The sequence below is a fragment of the Metopolophium dirhodum genome, chromosome 6 (genome assembly GCF_019925205.1).
Source record: "Metopolophium dirhodum isolate CAU chromosome 6, ASM1992520v1, whole genome shotgun sequence".
Classification (NCBI taxonomy): domain Eukaryota; kingdom Metazoa; phylum Arthropoda; class Insecta; order Hemiptera; family Aphididae; genus Metopolophium; species Metopolophium dirhodum.
Genome location: NC_083565.1, coordinates 7646192 through 7667758, shown reverse-complemented (window position 1 = coordinate 7667758; position 21567 = coordinate 7646192). Strand labels below are relative to the sequence as shown.

Below are 21567 nucleotides of genomic sequence, written 5' to 3'. Positions count from 1 at the left end.
GCTCGAGATACTATAATTATATTAAATTATCAGTATTGAATATCTGTCATAAATCATTTTTGTGTAGAATCTTACATTATTGTTCATCTTACGAACTGTCATCATTTATCAGATGCAACCATATGTGATGACATTTGATGGGAATTTAATCTTTCAACACCATTATTTATTTTTCATCTATTTTAGCTTTTCTAGAACTAAAATGTAATCATTTCACGATTCTCAAGAACTACAAGATATAATATTTGCTTAAGTATATATATATTATATATGTGATACATATTCACTTATAGTTTACATTTTCATGTTCGTGGCATTTATATAACATATTATGCATATTGTTATAATATATTTATTGTGAATACAATTTATAACAAATTTGTAATATTCCAACATTTAATTAATGTTGGATTAAAAAATTTAACTTAAATTTATTCTCCAACGGCAAAAGTTATATACTGATATCATTGCAGCAATATGATTAATTGAATTAGTTGGTATTTCCATTGGAATAAGAAATTCTTTGGAAACATTCAAAAGAAAATTGTACGTTTTTTTTTTAACATTTCTGAATGAAATCAAATAAATAGTATTGAATTCGAGAAAACTATTACGAGGAATGTATTCTTTATAATATAAATTTTTTTGTATACAAATATAATATGTTACGTCTAATATTAAAAAAATATAAAATAATTTTAAGTGCTCATGACATTTAAAATTTCAGTGTTATGTCTGCTACGACACTTTATTAAATTGTTATTATCATTGAAGGAAATACAGCTTACACACGATATTACCAAAGAAAACGAATTACTGTACGATTCGTACATTATTAAATCAATTATTAGTTCTTTATTAATGATGACAAATATTTATTTTCTGCTTTTAAAGCAATCATTTTTTATGACAATATCGTTCTGTGTAGAATAATTTGTGCAAAACAAACTTTAGTCGTTGAAATAAAGCTTTATAGAAGTGCGTTAAAAAAAAAACAACTGTTAAATTTAATAATTTTAATAACTAATCAGAATTTTTACTTAGTGGAGCATAAAATGTCAAACATTATAATGAAAACGTATTTGGTAATGGAATGGTCAAACTGTACCTATTTGTAATTGATTAAAATTGTTATATACATACCTAATCTAGACACTGCTTCGTTTATGGTTTCATTTTGTGTCTGAGCTTGCAGGAACGCGTCCTCATCTAATAGTCTATCCTTTCGCAGTAGCTGACAACCACGTTGCATTAGGCTGTGTCTAGCTTCGGGATAATCCCTTAGTGTTTCCCAGAGATCTCTTTTGGACAGACAAAATAGATCAGAGTACCCTAAACTCCGGACGTTGGCTGTGCGACGATTGCCTGTTTTGTTTCCAGCTATTTCTAGTACGCTTACCTAGGTAATAATGAAAAAAAATAATGTAAACAATTGACTTTCGACATAAAATCAAAAATATAATTTTCACGTGATGTTATAATACGTAAACTAAAAGTTTTAGTATTAAACATCGACTCAATTTTATATCATACAATTTTGACTTTATTCTTAATGGTTTTGTTGTACGATAAATACATTTATTTGAGTTAGAATCAATATTATTTTTAAAATAAATTTAAGTTGTAGTAAAGCCAATAGAAATTATATATTAAGATTTAAATTTGAATAAAATAAGAAAATACGTTAATATTATTAAACATATTTCGGTCTTTACTTAGTATAATTCATTATTAAATATATATTGGTGTTTTAATCTTATTGTATAATACTTGTAAGCTCTGATAATCTTCTTATATTAGAAGCCATTATTTATTCCTCTTAGAGTTAACAAATACTTAACTATTGGAGTACTGTTATATAGTTATACTATACAAGTTAAAAGTTTGTTAGTTTCTATATTCTAAACTAAATATCAATCTAATTTTAAAGCATTTTGAAGTCCAACGAAATTTTAAATAAAACTTATATAGCCAATAAATATAATCAAATGTTATTTAAAAATAATTTAAAATCATAACTAATACTACAAATAAATAAATAATATAGTAAGAACCCTAATATTATTATATATAATTAAATTAAAAAAGATATTCGTTTCAAAAATGACAAATAATAATTAGTTGCTTATTATATTTATCATAAAATCATATTAAGCTATATACTATATAACTTAATATTAACCTACTATACACTATATTTATTGGGACAGTAATAATCAAAATATATTAATTCATAAATTTATATTGATTGGCCTATACATATAATATGTATATTATATCTAATATATAAAATTATCGTGTCACAATGTTAGTTACCATACTCCTCCGAAACGGCTTGACCGATTTTTATAAAATTTAATATGCATATTCAGTAGGTCTGAGAATCGGCTACTATCTATTTTCATACCCCTAAGTGATAAGGATTGTCCAGAAAAAAATAAAAACAAAAATATTATTATTATTAAAATAATAATAGTGTATTATATATTGGTTGCTATTGGTTAATCGGGCATGTTTGTTGATTTGTATTATAATTTTGACTTGTCCTGGGTGATTCATCATCGCCTAGCCGGAACTGCTGAAGCTATGGATATGAAATTTTCAGTAAATGTACTTATTACTATGTATAGGCGCACTAAGAAAGGATTTTTCGAAATTCGCATTTTAAATAGCTGCTCAAACAGGGAGATTGAGGTTCAAGATGGAAATTGGAAATTTTATTTTTATTTATTAATAGTTGCCATTGGTTACACTCTACAGTAGAAATTAGTAATTATTTATTATTGGTTGCCATTGGTTATTCGGGCGGATCAGGTACAAGCTGGCATCAATTCGAATTATATTATAATATCAAAATTAACTTGGTATAACTTCGATAATTTAGAGTTAAATCCTACACTTACGTACAAACAGCACTGGGTCCGCGACCTACCACAGGTAAATTGCCTACCTGACAATATACTGCTGCGAATCAGAATTTTTATTCCAGGAAACAGAAAGATAAGATACATTTCGAACACCATTCACCGAATATTAAATAACGAATTGAACAAAGTTTGAGTCATATAGAGTTGGTACATTTAACGGGCAACGAAGTGCACGGGATCAGCTAGTAATATATATAAATGAATGTTTGTGTGTAGATTAGACCTCTGAGAAGAAGATAGGTTAATTTAAAAAAGGAGTAAATTTGTTTTTTTTTATTCATCGGATTTTAGTACGGTTAGGTTGGGTTAGAATTTTGTATTAATTGATTATATTAATCTACCGTAGGTGGAATTAAGTAAAAACGACAAACTAGGTATAACTTTGATACTTTAGAGTTAAATCATACACTTACGTACAAACAGCACGGGGTTATTTTTATTCCGGGCAACAGAAAAGTTAAGATAAATCTAGACCATCATACACCGAATATTAAATAACGCATGGAACAAAGTTTGAGTCATATACAGTTTGTACATTTAACGGGTAACGAAGTGCATGGGATCAGCTAGTATACATATAATATATGATATATGTATGTTCAAATGTTTAGATAACATTTCTAAATAAATAATTAACAGTCATATTTACTCTTTATACAATCACTTTTTTATACACACTATAGTCTATCGAGTATGCAACCACTCACATTGATTGGTACATTTTATCTTAATTTATTGAGCCTTAGGAAGAGATTGAACTATAGATTTATGATTTTAAAAATATACATTGTGAATGAATAAGTCCAATTGGATTTTTTACGTTCGTCTTGATTTTAAAAGATTACAAGTTATTCATTTTTTATTATTTAGGCATGCACAACAATTTTCAGTTGTATAGTTTATGGTTATAACGAATTTTAGAAATTGGATTTTTTTTTACTTCGGTGTAAAAGGTATGCAAATTATAAAAATACATTTTTGTTTCTTTGTTTTAAACAACGATAAATTAGTGTTTTACAGTCAATAAAAATGCGTTGTATACAGTCAAAGAAAATCCCCTGGGTAAGATTATAATTTTATGGAAAAACGAAGAAGGAACAATCTATGGTATACGATTTCATGACCGGTGGCCATCCATAAAAAACCTTGTAACGATGCTGATTTGATTTTGACATAGCGAATCACGAAAAGATCCATTTTGTTGGTAACCATCATATCGGACATTTTATCGGGTCTTGTTAGGTGCTAAATATTATTACTTTTTGGAAAAGTACTGAAAATAATAGTTGCATATAATATTTCATTACTTGGTATTTGTTTCTTTTTATATTTTCATTTATTTTATATTAATATCTAAAAGTATTAATCAACATTTTACTACCTATCTATATGAATGGTTTATTAAATAATCATAGTCAAATTCTTAAATAATAATTTACACTTGTGCGTGGTCATAACAAAATATTGTAGAACTCTTATGCATTTAAAATATGTGCATACCTACATATTATAATAGTATATGAATCGAATAATCGTATTTTTTATGACCACTGATCATATGACACATCGAACAATGATTGTAATAAGCACCGTGGTGGTAGAGCAATGTAATGGCCATGTTAACGGTAAAAAACAGTGATTTTATTTTTAAATACACCAAATTACCAAAAATAACATAAAAAAGATACCCTCGTTTTTTACTAACTTAATTTATTATTTTGCATATTTAAAATGTACTCTGAAGTGAAACGGTATACTGACATTCAAAAAGGGGGTATGTTTAATTGGTGCCATTTGTGTTTCTCTTAATTACAGCCATATACACGCACATATATACATAAATACATATCCAAACACAAACGCGTATACATAATACATGTATATGTAATATGCATGTAGGTATATAATGTATAAATCATTCTTCGTGTTTATTTTCCAAGAAATACGTCATGTATAAGTGTTTACAAATTTTGCATAGTATAAAGTTGTACTTGATAAATCACAGGCAGGTACCGAATTCACTAAACATATTGTTGCTTTGGAACCTAGTTAATATTGGCTATGGTTGTGTAATTCAATTTAAACGAACAGTCAATTAACTATAAAATTCGATACTATAATATATTATGCTATTTAAATAATATTGAAGCAATAGTGTCATGTTTTTAGCAGGATTATTTATTGTTAGTATAACATAAACAAAATATTTTTTACGATATAAAAATAAATAAACTTATTTTCGCCCAAAAAATCTGATTGAAAATTGAAAATTTGCAACAATATGTAATATTTTGCATGATAATTACGGAAAATTACAAATAATGGTATGTAATGTGTGTTTAGGCAAAAACAATTTAAATTATGAAAATTAAATCAAATTAACTAATTATTAAATGTGACTATATTGTTGTCAATATTTTAAAATTAATGATTATATATGCAAATTTATACCATTGACCTAACATATTTAAAATATGAATTACCTACTAGAATTTATAGCCTGTATGTGAGCCGGTGACAACTAATTATAATTTTAAGTGCGAAATTCTCTAATTTAACAAGTATTTAAGTCTTAATTAAAAACAAACTCTGGATGTTGAAACCATAGACGTTTTATGAGCAATAAATTGTCAAAGATCAAAATTGAAGTTCTAATATAAGAAAAATCAATATGGATTAAATAGTTCTACTATATTATAGTATCTATAGGTAGGTGCATAAAAAAACCCATTTATTTTATTACTGACCTCTCCAAAAACGCTTCCAGCGCTTAAAGTGGCGATTTCGGTTTTTTGGTCGTCGGCAACGACACTAAGAATGCCTCTCTTTACTATGTACATTTCTTTGCCCACATCTCCTTTACGGCATATGTAGTCTCCAGGGCTGAACACCTAATTTGTATAGGAAAAAAAAAACGATATGAATTATGAAATCAAAACAAAAATGTACAGGTCGTATGTATGGGTGATACGCACTTGGAGTCTGAGCTTGAGCACGAGTTCTTCTAATAGGCCAGGTTCGCAGTCCTGAAATATCTCGACCTTCTTTAATGTGTCGAGATGTACGTGTATAGCTATCTCAGCTTTTAGTTTGTCTGGTAAAGCGGCCAATACACGTTCTTCATCGAGAGCCTGATATTATAAAGAGTGTTGTTATTATTTGTGTTCAGATTAGAGTATAAAATAATGATTCGAACATGATATATTTGAAAAAAAGTTACTGGTATATTACTATATTTATAAATATTTACTATTGATATGCAACATACGTAATGCAATTAATTATTTTGTGAACATTGTTTTCAGAGTTCTTTAACTCCTTTATTTATTTTAACTCAAATTTCACAAATCGATGCAAATATTTAAAATTGTATGCGATTTGAAACCATTTATGGTTCATTATATCCATGTTAAATTGTCCAACACTATATAAACACGTTTATCGACAATAATAGCTTATTCATGTATTAACTACATTAGTTAAATTCATAACTTGTTATATTTATTAGTTGTTAGATTAGTGTGTATTGTGTATATAATGTTAAAATAAGGGTTTTTAAAAGTTGTTGTGCATTATAAATACTTAAAGGCAGTTAAAGCTATTACCTATATGTATAGTGTATATCTAATATTTTTTTGTTTAATTAATATCCAAAGGAAAAACATAATTTATTTATATGTGTAATGTATATATTGTATATTATACATAAAATAATCAGTTGGGAAAGACCCAGACGTTATCTGTAAAAGTTTTTGTAATTTATGTTTAGCCGCGGCCGTTGTATGACACAACATATTATTTTTTACCTCTGCTTTCTGTCTATTGTACTTTGTCACGCTGTCTAAACTTTAAACATCGGTCAATATCAGTGGCATTACTCAGAATATTTCCCACTTCAAATTTAAAACATGGACGCAAAAGAACTTTAAAGCTATTTATAATGATTAAATTGTATTTGATATAAACATTTAAGTTGGACAATTAATTAGTCCAAATTCAAAAAAAAAAAATAAATATTTGTTTACTATGAAATGTATAGTAAGTAATTTAATTAATATAATGATATACATTTTTTTTTTTTGTAACAAAATGTGTTATATGGACCTGTAACGAAAATAATATTACCCAAAATATGATTTTCTCAACTGTAAAAATATGATCGAAAATTACATAATACCTATACGTAAATATATGCACTTTCAATGGAAGATGGAAAATAATCAAAACATGCAAATAGGAAATCATATTTAAATTTGCAAGTGAATGATTCGAATTTGTATATTGGTTATCTAAATATTGGATTAGAACACATGCAAATTCTATAACTGCTATATCTTAGCCCTCAGCTATAAGCCCAAAAAATTGATTTACTCCGTTTGAGACATTTCATACACTAAAATCGAATTTTCTTTTTATCGCTTTTCAACAGAGTCTGTACCTTCAATTTATTTATTTTTCTAACGCCTACAATATCGGAAATTTTAAATTCTGAGTAAAGCTATTTTTTTTTTTTGCAATCACTGTTGAAGCTAAAAATATAAGTGCTGCAAAAGTTTCAAGTATTCTTATTCGTTGATTGGAAATCAAGTCTAATCGAGACTTTGTAGATGTCCATTGTGTTCAATAGTTCTCCAGAGCGTAAAGAAAAATTATCGACAACTTACTGGTGAAATATATTGAATATACACGAGGTCTTAACCGATATCCGAATAGAGTTTTCAATGCGTTGAATTATTGGTTTAAAATATATACTATATGTAATAAAACACTATATTTTTTACTGCACCGAGATGATTGAAGTGGTACGAGACCGAAAATTCCAATCTTAGCATTCTGTATTTATAAACAGCTATTTTAATTAATTTAACAAATATTTTAATAACAATTTTAGTTTTCAACCGGTTATTTAGAAATTTATATTTTAATTATTGTTATTATACAAAAACAACGGTCGTAAATTATTATTCGTCATGGTGTAATATATTTTTAATACATTTTTAATAATTTTTATTTTAAACCTTTTTAGTTTTTTCTCGGATCCGTATAACACCAGTGTTATTTTTAAAAGTTTTTCGATCACTTCTTTTATTATTTCATTTTTTTTTTTTGTTTTGAGGGGGACCAATACAAAACTTTTCAGACATTATATAGGTAATACATAATAATAATATTTTATATTATATTAAAACATAAATTGAAATACGAAAACCACAGACAATAAGAATACGTATCGTAGTAGCGGTCAGTGCTGTAAATTAAAATACAAAGTTTTATTCTATAACCTGGAATATAAATATTTCCTTGATGTACAATGTACATATTATATCGTATTCTTTGATAGTGTCGTAGACCGTAGTGATATAAAAGTGATGGTATAACGCGTGTCCGTAGTCCGTGTCATAATTCATTATAGTATATTATGCTGGAAATTAGAACATATTGTATTCGTTTTTGTTCATCATTGCAATTCATTTTTTGTCGATAATGTAATACTAATTCGGTGCGCCGTAGTACTCTGACACTAAGTTTCAAATAAAGTAGGTATCTACATATTGCAGGTATGTGTATAGCTAGTCAACGCATAATTGCATAAATAGTTTAGAATGGATATTGGGTGATTTACTAGCACGGTATATCTGACAAATGTGTTATTCAATTTTGAAAAGGAGATACTATGCCTGTATACATTATTGTTAATATTGTTATTATTATTATACGAGTTTCTATATAATGGCAGTGTAAATATATTACAATGATAATGGTTCGGGTTGTATTATAAATGTATTATTGATATATTATCTTGCATGTGTTGACAATGGTGTGGTGGGTACCTGTATGTATAATGTAAAATATATGAAAACAAAATTATTCATTCGATGCAAAAAAAATACGAAAAAAAAACACATTATAAATTATAATAATGTACTATGTTATCCACTATACCGATATACCCAACAAATTCGTGTAAAAAAGCGGGTTCTGCAGATATTATTACGAACGTATTATGAACTTGAGTATACGCGTTTAAATGTTTTATCATATACCGACGACGTCATTCGTACAGAAACATACGATAATTTACTGTGTTACAAGGCGTTTATTGGCTCCAATAAGACTTATTCGCAGCGAACATAACGTGTGCCCAAAAAATGCGAAATTAATAAAATTAACGCCAACGGTGCGGGCACACCGAGCAGCTACAGCAGCTGGTGACAATTTTTAAGCGTCACAACCAAAATTTGAAATTGTTAAAAATAATAAATCACAGTGAAACCTTGCAATATGTCATGCGTGCCTCTACGTATGTACGTAGGTGTTACGGAACAAAACGATTTGTTTATAACAACTCGGATTCCATAGACGTTATTTAAGAACGCATATAATATATAATTCATCACACTCAACGCTGCGTTTGACGTGATTTTTATACAATAATCAACCGGAGCTAGCTGAACGCTATAATTTATTATGCAAATGATTGTGCATCGTCGCGGAGGCTTATTTGCAGTGTACAACGCAATAGTGTGTACGCAAAAATACGTAAAACGTTATAAAATTAAATTAATGATTAGACGTGACGGTCGACACGAGAAGTTGTTGCTACATGTACCTACCACTGCTGTAGTGCCACAAAACGTTGAAAATTCAATACGTTAAACAAATTTATGTCGACTTATTACAATGACCATTTCATCGAAATCGGGTATTCACAGTAACATTAAAATAACAGACACCCCTCAGCGGGATGTAACTCTGAAGCGTGTAAATTATATTAGACAGATGATTATTATTTAGTTTTGAATTAAATTACCGAACGCTCATCAAGTCGATGTTGCACCAAATTTTGTTTGAAGTCAATATACAGTGTTGGGACTTTGAACGAGACTACTGCAGATATGACTCGCGGCAATGTACTCAACAATAGTAAAATGTTCATAACGAATCGCAATAACACCATGATACTGCCCGTCAGGTTCGATTACAATTATAGTTAACACAACCGCACTGTCGTCCAAACCACCTAATCATGCATAAAACGAAATCGGGTCTTAGATCTACTCTCATAAAACACTTATAGTTTTATTAGGTATTTAACGTTTCATAGACGGAATTTATGAATTTTGTTTCAACAATACTTTTTATTAGGTCATCGGTTACAACAACAATAATAATTATATAATTTTAAATAATAACATGGAAATAAAAGAGTGACAATGGGTGTACTTAGTCATGGCTCATGAGGTATATAAGTTACAATAACAATAATAGCTATACTCGATGTATAGCTAATAGTGATCTTAGTTTTTATTTTATTTTTTATTTTGGATAAGCTGATCACGACACCACCGTCTTTTTAGCCTTTTTTTTTGTTGAGAACAGTTGCGGATGATAGTTGGGCGATATAAGGGTTAGGATGGTGAGTTAGTCTGTTAGTGAAGTGCTTATAAACTCAAAGTATAATGAGTCATTTTACCAATAGAGGCGACCGCATTTGAAAGGTAGTCAATATATAATATTTTTGGCTTGCACGAGTGTGAATGAGGAGAGAGGGAGGGGGGTAGGATTGGGGAATAATTTAATGCTAATGATACCAAAAACGGCAAAGCAATATCGAACATTTTTTTTTTTTTACACACGCTCTGCGGGACTCGCGTAATCGCATCAGACTATACAACTACAGCGGGCGGTGGAGTTCGTGATTTGGTACTCCGCATGGAGAACAATACCACAATGATGTCACCCACAGTATATAATACGTCTCGGTGAATATTGCTGACGCGTTGGGTTTGGCAGTCACACCGGTGGACGACAAATTAAAACGAACATTATATTGGAAAAACGCGAAAATACGCGTTTAAAAAAAAAAAAAAAACGCCGGCACGCACAGATTTACGATCCGAAAAAGCTGATGACGCGTGGCGGTTAGCGTGTAAACTGTGTACACACTACACACAGAAACCGACGAGCGTCGTTGCCGCATTCTGCAAGTATGACATTATAACGACGAAAAAATTACGTTGCACCGAAACGCATATCAAACCGAGAGGTTCTAAATATTACGGTTTTATCGTGGATTCGGTGCGAAGATCAGCTATACAACATACATGCATATTATTATCATAATATTACGTTTATTATGTGATACATATATAATACATACCAGGACGGATATACGTATAGTGTAGGTACCTATATATACAGCAGTGGCGTAATTAGGAATTTGGTTTGGGAGGGGATATACGTTTTTAGCAAACATGAACGGTCATTATCAATACTTTGATCAAAATGTTAACGGTAAAAATAAAGGTTTGGGGGGATCCACCCCCTAATCACCTCCCCCCTAATTACGCCCCTGATATACACGGCGGTTCGCCAAACGTCATGTCCATCCACCCCCAATTTTTTCTTCAATAATGCAGTTATTCAAATTCTGATTTTAGGATTTTCTAAATATACCTATACTTAAGGACCATTATTTTCAAACTCTCGAAATATTTGGATCACTGAAGGAGTGTCTCGTGCAGATATAAGCTTCTGTTTATAAAATAAGAACCCTCCCATTCTACGGAAAATTGTTTAGCGGATATTCTTCCTGAAAATCTTAACGTATTAAAATTTATAATCTAAAATTTAACGAGTAGTTTTTGAGTTAAGCATATAGCTCCACGATAACGTGTTAGTAAACTATAGGGGCTATAGAGATTTGAACATTTTAGTAATTTATATTATTTATTTATATATTAACATTTATTATAATTTGTATTAATGGTCCAAGTAATAATAAATACTGGGGATATACCAAAAATATTTACGTGAATTGCACATACTAGGCATATATTATTTTATACATACATTCATTTTTATACTTTTCTAGTATTTTTTTTATATAATATATTTAGTGATACAGTAGGTTGAATTAATTTATGGTGAAAAAATGGGATTTCAAAATATCATTGTGTGTATAAAATATAATTATATACTTTAAAAGTTTCAAGTACCCACGAATAACTACGACAAACTACAACAAAATAATTAAAATTGTTATTCTTCGTTTAAATACTTATCAAATTTTGTCAAAATTTGATCTTAATACTTCTATAAAAAACCGTGTTTATATAAATATATATATATATTTTTAGGTTTTTTGGTGGTGTGATTTACTAATTGACTAACCCCACACTTCATATAAGCTCCCTGTCTGAAATGTTGTTAATTAAATTAAACTAATTCTATTTTTATATTTCTTTTTACTTATCACTTGTGCTTATTGTAAAAAAATAATAATTTACAGATTGTACAGTAATTATTAGAATAAAATAATAAAAAAGGTTTTTTGGTTCAGTTTGAACTACCTATGGGAAACCTTGTTTTACATTTTCATAAATTTTTAACCTCAAAATAATTTGCAAACTTTCGTGATTTTGATGTATATATCGTGGTTTTATTATAATTTGAACTTTAAGCACTTATGAAAAATAAACGTTACCATCCTTAATGTTTTTTAACAGCTATTATAACAACTTATGAAAAACCTTGTATTACATTTTCGAATACTAACGGTGGTACTTGAGTTTGATAATCATTGTAACTTGCAACTAGCATCACAAGTACTGGCAACTTACAAAAAGTATCTCTAATTTAAATACAAAAATTTAAAAAGGCGGGCAAGTGAGTTTCACTGTGCTGTGCCGTAGGTGTTGACTGTTGAGTGGTGCAGAGGTGTATAATTCACCATAGTCGATGTAATGTATTCAATTTGATTTCAATGATATAAAATCATTGCATACGAAAAACGATTCTGAACGAAGACGTAATGTCAGCCTATAATCTATATTCTTAAAAGTATATTTTATGATGATATTATTGCTATCGAAACAGTTTATTTTTCTATATTAATGTAAGCATTTTATCATTTAAAATATTTTTAACCGACTGCATAGTTATAGATCATTTTAATAATATAATATTGAATTCGAAGAATAAAACAAAATTTGCAGGACATAATTTATTGATTTTTTTTTTTAGGGTTTTAAAATACTTTAGAGTCTAAAGTTTAGACCAAGCGCTTTTTTTAGCACAATTTATTGTGTTTTTATGATTTATTTTAAGTACCTACTCGAGACATTTTTTTTGAGTTCTTTAGAGCTACAAAACTCTTACTTTGTTTATAAGCGATCCGATTGCTAAAGTTCGGATTCGGGTATTTCCGGTCCCAAGCGAGTGCAGTTTACCTAGTATGCTCTCGTCTTCGGAGTCTCGCCTGCCAAGTACGAATACACGAGTGGACGGGGAAAAATTCACTTTGGACGTCGGCCATAAAAACCGTAACATTAATTACCACCGCCGCGACGTTTTCAAGAAGGAGCCGGTTAGGGTCGAGGGGCACGGGGCCCACGTCGTTGCAGTATAGCGGTGATCTGGGGGAGGGGGGCAGAAGGGATTGTGAGAGGGGGTTAACCAGCCCATTAATACGACAATACAACGTCCTAGGCTCGTTCCGGGCCAACCGGTACACATAATACGGAAATCGTGTGAGTATAACGCGCACATTATTGCAGCCATTCTGTATGGGCACGAGGAATGATATACGACCCTTATATTATAACCCTCGTACAACCCAGCGGCTCAATGGCCACGGACCGTGCGAGTCGAACCCGACGCAGCGTCTCCCGAAGAAAACCGTCGTCGAAGGCCGTTCTCGCGCAATTAGCGACAACCGCAGTCCGCAGCTTGCGGCGTGTCGTCGACACTTTGGCACAGTTTTTTAGTATACGCAGTTTATATCCGTCTCTATGACACGAGGAGGGTTTGAATTCCGGGAGACACGAGTAAAAGGAAAACTTCTCCAGAGTTTATAACGACCGCTGCTGCGGCTGCTGGGAATGGATTTCCGAACGAAAGAGTATACATGCTTCGCAGTCGATGGATCATCTACTTTGAATAATAACAATATAGTGAACCTAACATTTCACACAGACCACGGGTTTTGTGTAAAACTGATTTTTTTTTCAACGGTCTAAAACGGAGCTATGCCAACTATAAATTCGATTCGCAATACGCGTAGAATAAAATACGTGACATTTTATTTTGTATCATTTTTATGCTAATTTTTGGTTTTCACTTCAAGTTTTTGTTTTTCGATTATTTCGGTAGTTAATAAATATTTATTTTTACGAAATCAACGCGTATTTCAAAATTTGAAAGTGGATATTTATTTTTATTACAGTTTAAACTGCCGTCCATAAAAAATGTTGAAGTATGGGTACCTCTATTCGCTTTTGTTATATTGTTGAAATTCAAAAACATACAACCGTAAAAACTTTTTTACCAATTTTTTACCAAATATTTATATAAGTATTTTTTTCAGTATGTAAACGCTAATCGAGAACACTCAATATCATTGCGTAGAGCCCTGCAATTTGAATTATGTTTTCTAGTTGGTTTTTAATAACAACCAACAACATTTTTATGGCCTTTGAATTTTTTTTTAACTTAATTAGACTTACGTATGCGAATTACAACTTATTTACGTGGAACCTTGTTTTAACTTTTCAATCTTTAGCTTTAAAAGTTGAACATTTTATAAATTTTTAACTACAAAATAATTATTAAATTTTAAATTTGATACATTTTGTCAAGTATCGAACTTTAAATTCTCATAAAAAAAAATTGTGCCAATGTATTTTTAATACAAACTATTTGAGCATTGTGAGCTGTAGCGCCGTCGTATTTAAAAATAATATTTTCTTTTTGTGCTAAAGGAATATCATAAAGCATTAATGGTAATTAATTTAATAAAAAATTATAATATCGTTTACCATTGAGTGTTCCATCGTAAAAAAAAATGGACTAAGCAATTAACTACCAATTATAAAACCACACGTTTGTTCCCCATAAAGAGTTTGGTTATTGGTTTCAAATGTATAATTTTCAAAATATGTATATCGATACTTTTTGAGCTATTCACTAACATTAGAAATTTAGGATTTTTTTCTTTAAATGTATATTAAAAATCTTATGAATGGTCAAAAAAATTGATAATTGGTACACGGTTCATCATAAGTTTATAATATTGGAACTTAAAAAATTGAGTGCACGAAAAATTGCATATTGTTTTGCTGTTAAAAATGCATACAATTTTTAATATTCATACCTAAGGATCAACAATTTAGGAAAAAAAGGAAGTTCAGAACGGTGGCAACACTTCGACACTGTTTCTTTGTATAGTTTATCCGTATGCAGCACACGTAGGTTGAATTTCGAAAAACACGAAAAATAAACTTCTACAGAGTTTAACGACAGCTGCAGGGACTCGATTTCCAAACGAATGATTATTATGCTTCGTAGCAGAAGTGTTGTCTACATCGAATAATTTACTTTTGGAACAGTCCTCGTTCTGTTCGAAAAAATTGTCAAGAAATTTATGGAAAACGCACAGGACACGGTCACCGGATGATAGGAATCCGTTTTAATGTTCAGCGGCGACAGTGCGTGCGGATTCGGTCCACAAGCGTTGGTCCTTACGGTCTCACTCCGGTCCAAACGAGTCTTTCAGTATGTAATAGTTTTGCTGTCCGTTAAAACCGTATTTAATGCGATTCGTATAATGTAATATTGTGTTAAATTTCGTAATATAATACGGGCTGTAAAATATATCATTGTGTAGTAATTAATTTATCATGAGTTCATTAAAATACTTTCAAACTTTAGATGTTAATATATTTTGGAATTATATATGAATACTTATCACATAATATACATATATATAATATATTATGCATAATATAATATATTTGTATGTATTTTTTTACAAGTGGTTTTAAAAAAAACCTTACCTATTATTATTGTTATTATAATTTTTTTTTTATTGTTTTTAAGCATCGGCAACTATGACCATTAGAATTCTGTGGGGGGGGGAGGGGGGTTACGATTGGTTGAGGAACACGTGTATGCGGGGCGAGGAAGATTCGTCTCTAAAAACTCGGGTGGTTCCCATCCCGGAACTGGCGACGCCAGCCGATGTTTGACCTCAGAACACGTTAGTGACTAAGGCCAACCGCCGAGCCACGTCAGGCCCTAGAGAATCTAAAACTATAAATACATTATAAAATTGTGATTTTTCTTAGATTTATAGAAGGATTTAAAAAGCAAGAAACCTGTTTTCAATACAAATATTAAAATCCCAGCACTAATAATAAATGTACACAATACCTAATTATTGTTTATTTTCTCGAAGAAATCGATATTTTACTACTTTCATTAAATTCGGTTTCTTGTTTTTAATTTGGACTTAAGTTAAAGTTTACTTAAGTGTAAGTAGATTGATGGATAAAAATCAAATTATTTGTTGATAAAATATTGTAAACTCAATAGTTTTATTTTTATATTCAGTATCAAAAAAGGATTCGATACCATTAAAAATTGCCATAATTAATTACTTTTCTAAAACTTGTCGATAAAATATTAATCAAACCAAAGTTATAATTATTATTCTTTACAAAATGTGCTGTTAGCCTTTAAAAGTACTTAAAATCGGCTATAATATTTTATAATATTTTTTCATTGTTAATATGACAAAAGAAATTAATATAAAATATTGATATAGGGTATATAATATATATAATATATATATATTCTTTTGACACTTATAATTAAATTAATTTTTATTAATTTAATATTCATTAATTAAAGATTAAGTATATATTATAAGGTTTGAAATACGAAATTTTTTTGATATACAGAGTAATTTATCACGTCAGTTATTTAATGACGGGGTAATTTAAACTCTTTTATATAAAATGTAAAAAGTAATCTTTATCGTAGACATAGGTAAAGATTAACTTAATGAACTTCAATTATTTTTTGAGGGACGTAGATACTATAGTAACTACGTTACATGTGCAGGTTTATACATTTTCTGCAAAATCTATGATTGCGAATTGCATATTTAATAGATACCTACTTGATAAAAATATACATTTTAGAATAATCCTACAAAAATGCCGTACTAACGTAGACATAATTTTATTTTATTTATTGAATATCAGTCTAATTTAATCGTTTAATATCTATTTGAATAGTACAAAATTTACCAAAAAGCCTTTGCATTCCCCAATAATTGTTAGTTGATAATTTAGAAACAAAGATCTCGCCTTACTAAAAATTAAAACTAAGTATAAAACAATAACTTTAATTATTTTATATTGTATGATAGTAGTATAATAATCTAGTCATGTCTAAATATTAAATAGTAGTCCTTTTTCTTAGTGACTTGTGTTTTTAAATTTTTCGAGCAGTAGGTATACCTTGGAATGAAACAACAACCAGTATAAATATTTACGGTGATATATTATTTTATAGCAATGAACGTCCGAGTCAACGGCTATAAATATACATTTTTTAATAAAGATGATTGATAAACATTTAATTTATTTTTAATTTAAGCAAACTAATTATTCAATAAATTATAATTATGTTAGTAAGATTAATACGTTTACTGGAATTTAATGATTAGGTAGTAGATTAACTTTTATTTTAATGCGGCTGGTGAAGTGAGATAATCGACAGGCGGTTCTAAATTATTAGATTAAATATTGAACTCTAAACTCGTGTTAATTGAGTTGCTAAATTAATGTACTTGCATTCAATCTGTAGGTTCATAATATTATGTATATATACATAAATATATATATATTTACTCGATGTAAATGGGAGTTTGATTTATAATAATAATTCTATGCGAAAGGATGATTAACTACGCCACGCGTTATGCATTTGTGTGATTATAAGTGTCCAACTATATATTTAGCAATACATTTTCTTTTTTTTCTAATCATTTAATAATATTATATAGATTAATAATATATTTAATTTTATATAAAAAACGTTCGTATATAAATGTTTTTCATAGGTAGGTAGTTGTTTTTCAATCAATTCAATATTTGATGCAACATTGAAAATTTTTGTGATTAGTTTAATATGTAATATTATAGATAAATTAATTTACTAATACGTTGTTGAATAATATTTTAAAGTGAATGTTTTCTTGTACCTTCGCTTATATAAATTGAGTTGGTTGAATTTGTGTATGTGCACATTTTTAGGTCAATATTTAAAAACGAGATAATTTCTTAAATATTCTACCTTTCACAAATTAAAATCAATATTTTAATTAGCATTAATTCATAAATTATTTGGCCTTAATGGCTTAGTATAATATTAAAAAGGATTTACTAGCTGCACATCTATTTCAATTTTTTACTTTCCATTAATAACATGGCGTTTTATATACATTTAAAGATGGTAATATAATAGTATTATACATTATAATTTATAAAAATATTATTACATGACATTGACAATACAAATTAATGTTTATAAGTATATCGCTGTTGTGTGATGATATATTATAATATCTGGCAAGTATGGTAGAAAATAGAAGTTATGGTCAACAAAATAATTAAAAATTGTAATAAAAAATAAAAATATTATTATAACACGGCGCTCTAGGTAGGCTATTTGGGTACATTACTGTTGCGTGGTCCGATTTCTTGAAAAGTTACAAAGTATGATAAGGTACCTACGTATAATTCTGGTGAATTCTGTATATTATTATTATAATCTAATATGATATTATGTCCATGACAAAATCTAAGGTGACTCAGAATGAAATATTGACAAGTGTTATTGTTTAAGGACAGCATTTTGATTTAAAATTATAATTTATAAATAAATATAACATGCCGTTTATATTTTATATAATAGTTCTATTGATAGGTATCAGGAAATATCAAACTAATTATTGTAAAATCTACTACTGACTTTTTACCTATGCTTGTAAACTATAAATTACACGAAGACAGTTACAACTGTAGATCAAAATATAATAATAATAATATTTTGAACTCAATAGTTGGTATTACGTAAGTCATTATCTACTTATGAAAATATAATTATTTAAAAGTTGGTTGTTTATTTTTTTTCATCATGAACAGTATTGAAAGTTTTTCCTTAGTCATAAAGCAAAACTATGAATGTTCACAAACTTTTCTCAGATTAATCTTAAATAACAACTTGACTTACACAAATTAAGTCTTATAAAATTTTAATTTCAACACTTGGTACTTAGTATTGCGCACTTTATGAGAGAAATGACTAAGTATACATTGCAAAGCATTTTTAATTGAGCATAAAGAAGATGATTATGTTTATATTCAGTTAATAATTTTTAAATCTTTGTGAAACAATTTTAATTTATGTTATTAGTGTTAAGTTATTATCATAATATTATTATATTATAAACTAAATCTTAAATATTGGTTTAAACTATTATCAATGTTTATTATTCTTATTGACTATTATCTAATCATTAAAAATTTAAGTACAAAAATAAATTCTTTGGATTAAATAAAAAAATGCACATACAATTTTTAACCTGCAATTAAATTATAGCAACTATTGTCATCTATAGAAATAGTTTTGAATAAAATGTATTTACAATAATATGTGTTCTAATAATTTATTATGGTCAGATAACAATGGAAATATTGATTTCATTATATTAAAATATGGATTTTAATTTGTTTTATTTAAAAGAATATTTCAAGAATGATGCATAATACCTATATTATAATATATAACATTGTTTAATTTTAAAGATAATAAATTATATTTTCTATCCAGTGACCTTGAATCGAAATTGGGTTTTCGAGAGGAACTAAGTAATACTGATGAACATATTTTATGGAGATTTAAAATTGTTTAGCCCTTCCATTGTATGGATCATGCTCAATCAAACTTGAATATTTTTAAACGGAATACGTATTTTCATCACGAGATTTGGACAGACCGAATTCGGTCATTTTTCGAAAGTCATTTTGACCTTTTAACCATAGCTCTAAAACCAACATTTACTGAACTACAACGAGCGAAACCGCGTGGAAAGTTAGAAACGTCAGAAGATATCATGTATTTTAGTATTGCTGAGCTCCTCCAAAAACCCCATTTCAATCCGAGGTCACTGGACAAAAGTATGTGTGCAACCTTTAAGAGAAAACACACTGTATAAAAAGTTACCTATATAATAGTATATTTATGTGTGTTTTTTACTTTCAGATTAATGGATATTATTACTCATTACATTTGCTTTTAGTATTTCTGTAGTAAATCTTATTTGTTAAGAGAACGGTTTTCTTTGACGAAAATTTGAGACAAAAAGATGATTTCAGAATTTCAATTCAGTGTTGGGCCAAAGTAACTACCTAGATGATCATAAATTTAACGTCAAAGAAAATAGGTGAAGTTGAAAAAATATTTTGTTAAAAGCGTATTTTGAAAAATATTATAATATTAACATGAATAATCCATTAAAATATATTATTAGTACCTATACATTTTATGAGTGATGATAATGATTATATATTTCACATTTATATAAATACATAAACAATGTGTCTCTTTAAATTATGGTTTTTGCTTAGATATAATATATCACTATACAATATTATCTCTATATTTATTATTTAAACATATAGATAACTAAACATTTACATTTAGTTTCTAGATTGTATTCATTACTTACTGCGGCGTTATTTTTAAAATTTAGTATATAAATATTATTTAAAAGCAATATTATGTTCATAAGATATCAAGTAAATATACATTATTATTTTCAATTTTCAATACATTTTAATAAATAATTATTATATTAAAAATGTCAGTAAACAGGTTTTGGGTAACAGTACCTGTTTGTTAGCCCAGGTATAGGCAAACCATCTGATAACTCTTGCCTCCAGCTCCTTGGAAACCCTCCGGAAGGCCATGTACTGTTTAACGCCATCCATGCGATTCTGGAACTCTACCCTGGCCACATTCATATTGCTGATCATACTGCCGATATTGCCCACGATAGTGGCGAAAATGAGCACACCGGCAAGGAAATCGGCCACCACGAACACGTGTTCCAGTTCGTTTTCCGGCTGCGGTGTCTCTCCTGCAAACCGATGATTATTACCTTAAGTTATTTGCCGAAATACGGTGTTCTAAGCTCATAAAATTCAACCGAGATAGGATTTCACGAATAGATGTAGTATGTACGTATATATATAAATAGAGAGAGAGAGAGAGAGAGAGAGAGAAATATAACATCGGATTAAAGTGCATAGTAGTATAGTGTTTTAGTTTGGACGAAAACCACACTTTATCCCACTAAAGCGTGAAAGGAAGTGATAAAGCTGTAGGTACGGTTATTTTTCTTGTGGTCCAATAGCCGTTTAACTTTAATCCCCCTCCCATCGATACTCTTATTTGAGTAGGTACTCTGGGCCACATTTATGTGGGCTAAAAAAATAAGCGACAACAATCGACCAACGGAATACACAACAAATCCTTACATCGATTTTATGTAACAAAGCAAACCTCTTTAGACGGTCCACTAGAAACTGGCTGTAGGTTTTGGCGTTTGTTGTTTGTATAAGAAATAAAGGAGCACAAAAGTTAAAATTTAATTAAGCCGGTTACTTTTTCAATGCAATTGTTGGTTTTACTTTGGTATTGATTCTCATTACAGCATAATATTATTATGAAATGTACAAATAACATAAATCATCGAGGAAAAGTTTCAAGTAAATTGATTAGAAAA

General features: G+C 29.0%; 1 protein-coding gene across 1 annotated transcript in view; it reads right to left on the bottom strand.

Moving 5' to 3' along the window:
• The window catches only part of LOC132946502 (cyclic nucleotide-gated cation channel subunit A), a 188840-nt gene that overhangs the window by 10824 nt on the left and 156449 nt on the right, over window positions 1-21567 (bottom strand). The window contains 4 exon segments of the mRNA XM_061016536.1: window positions 1144-1399; window positions 5675-5818; window positions 5903-6058; window positions 20672-20919. Of these exon segments, the coding sequence (XP_060872519.1) occupies window positions 1144-1399; window positions 5675-5818; window positions 5903-6058; window positions 20672-20919 (804 nt within the window).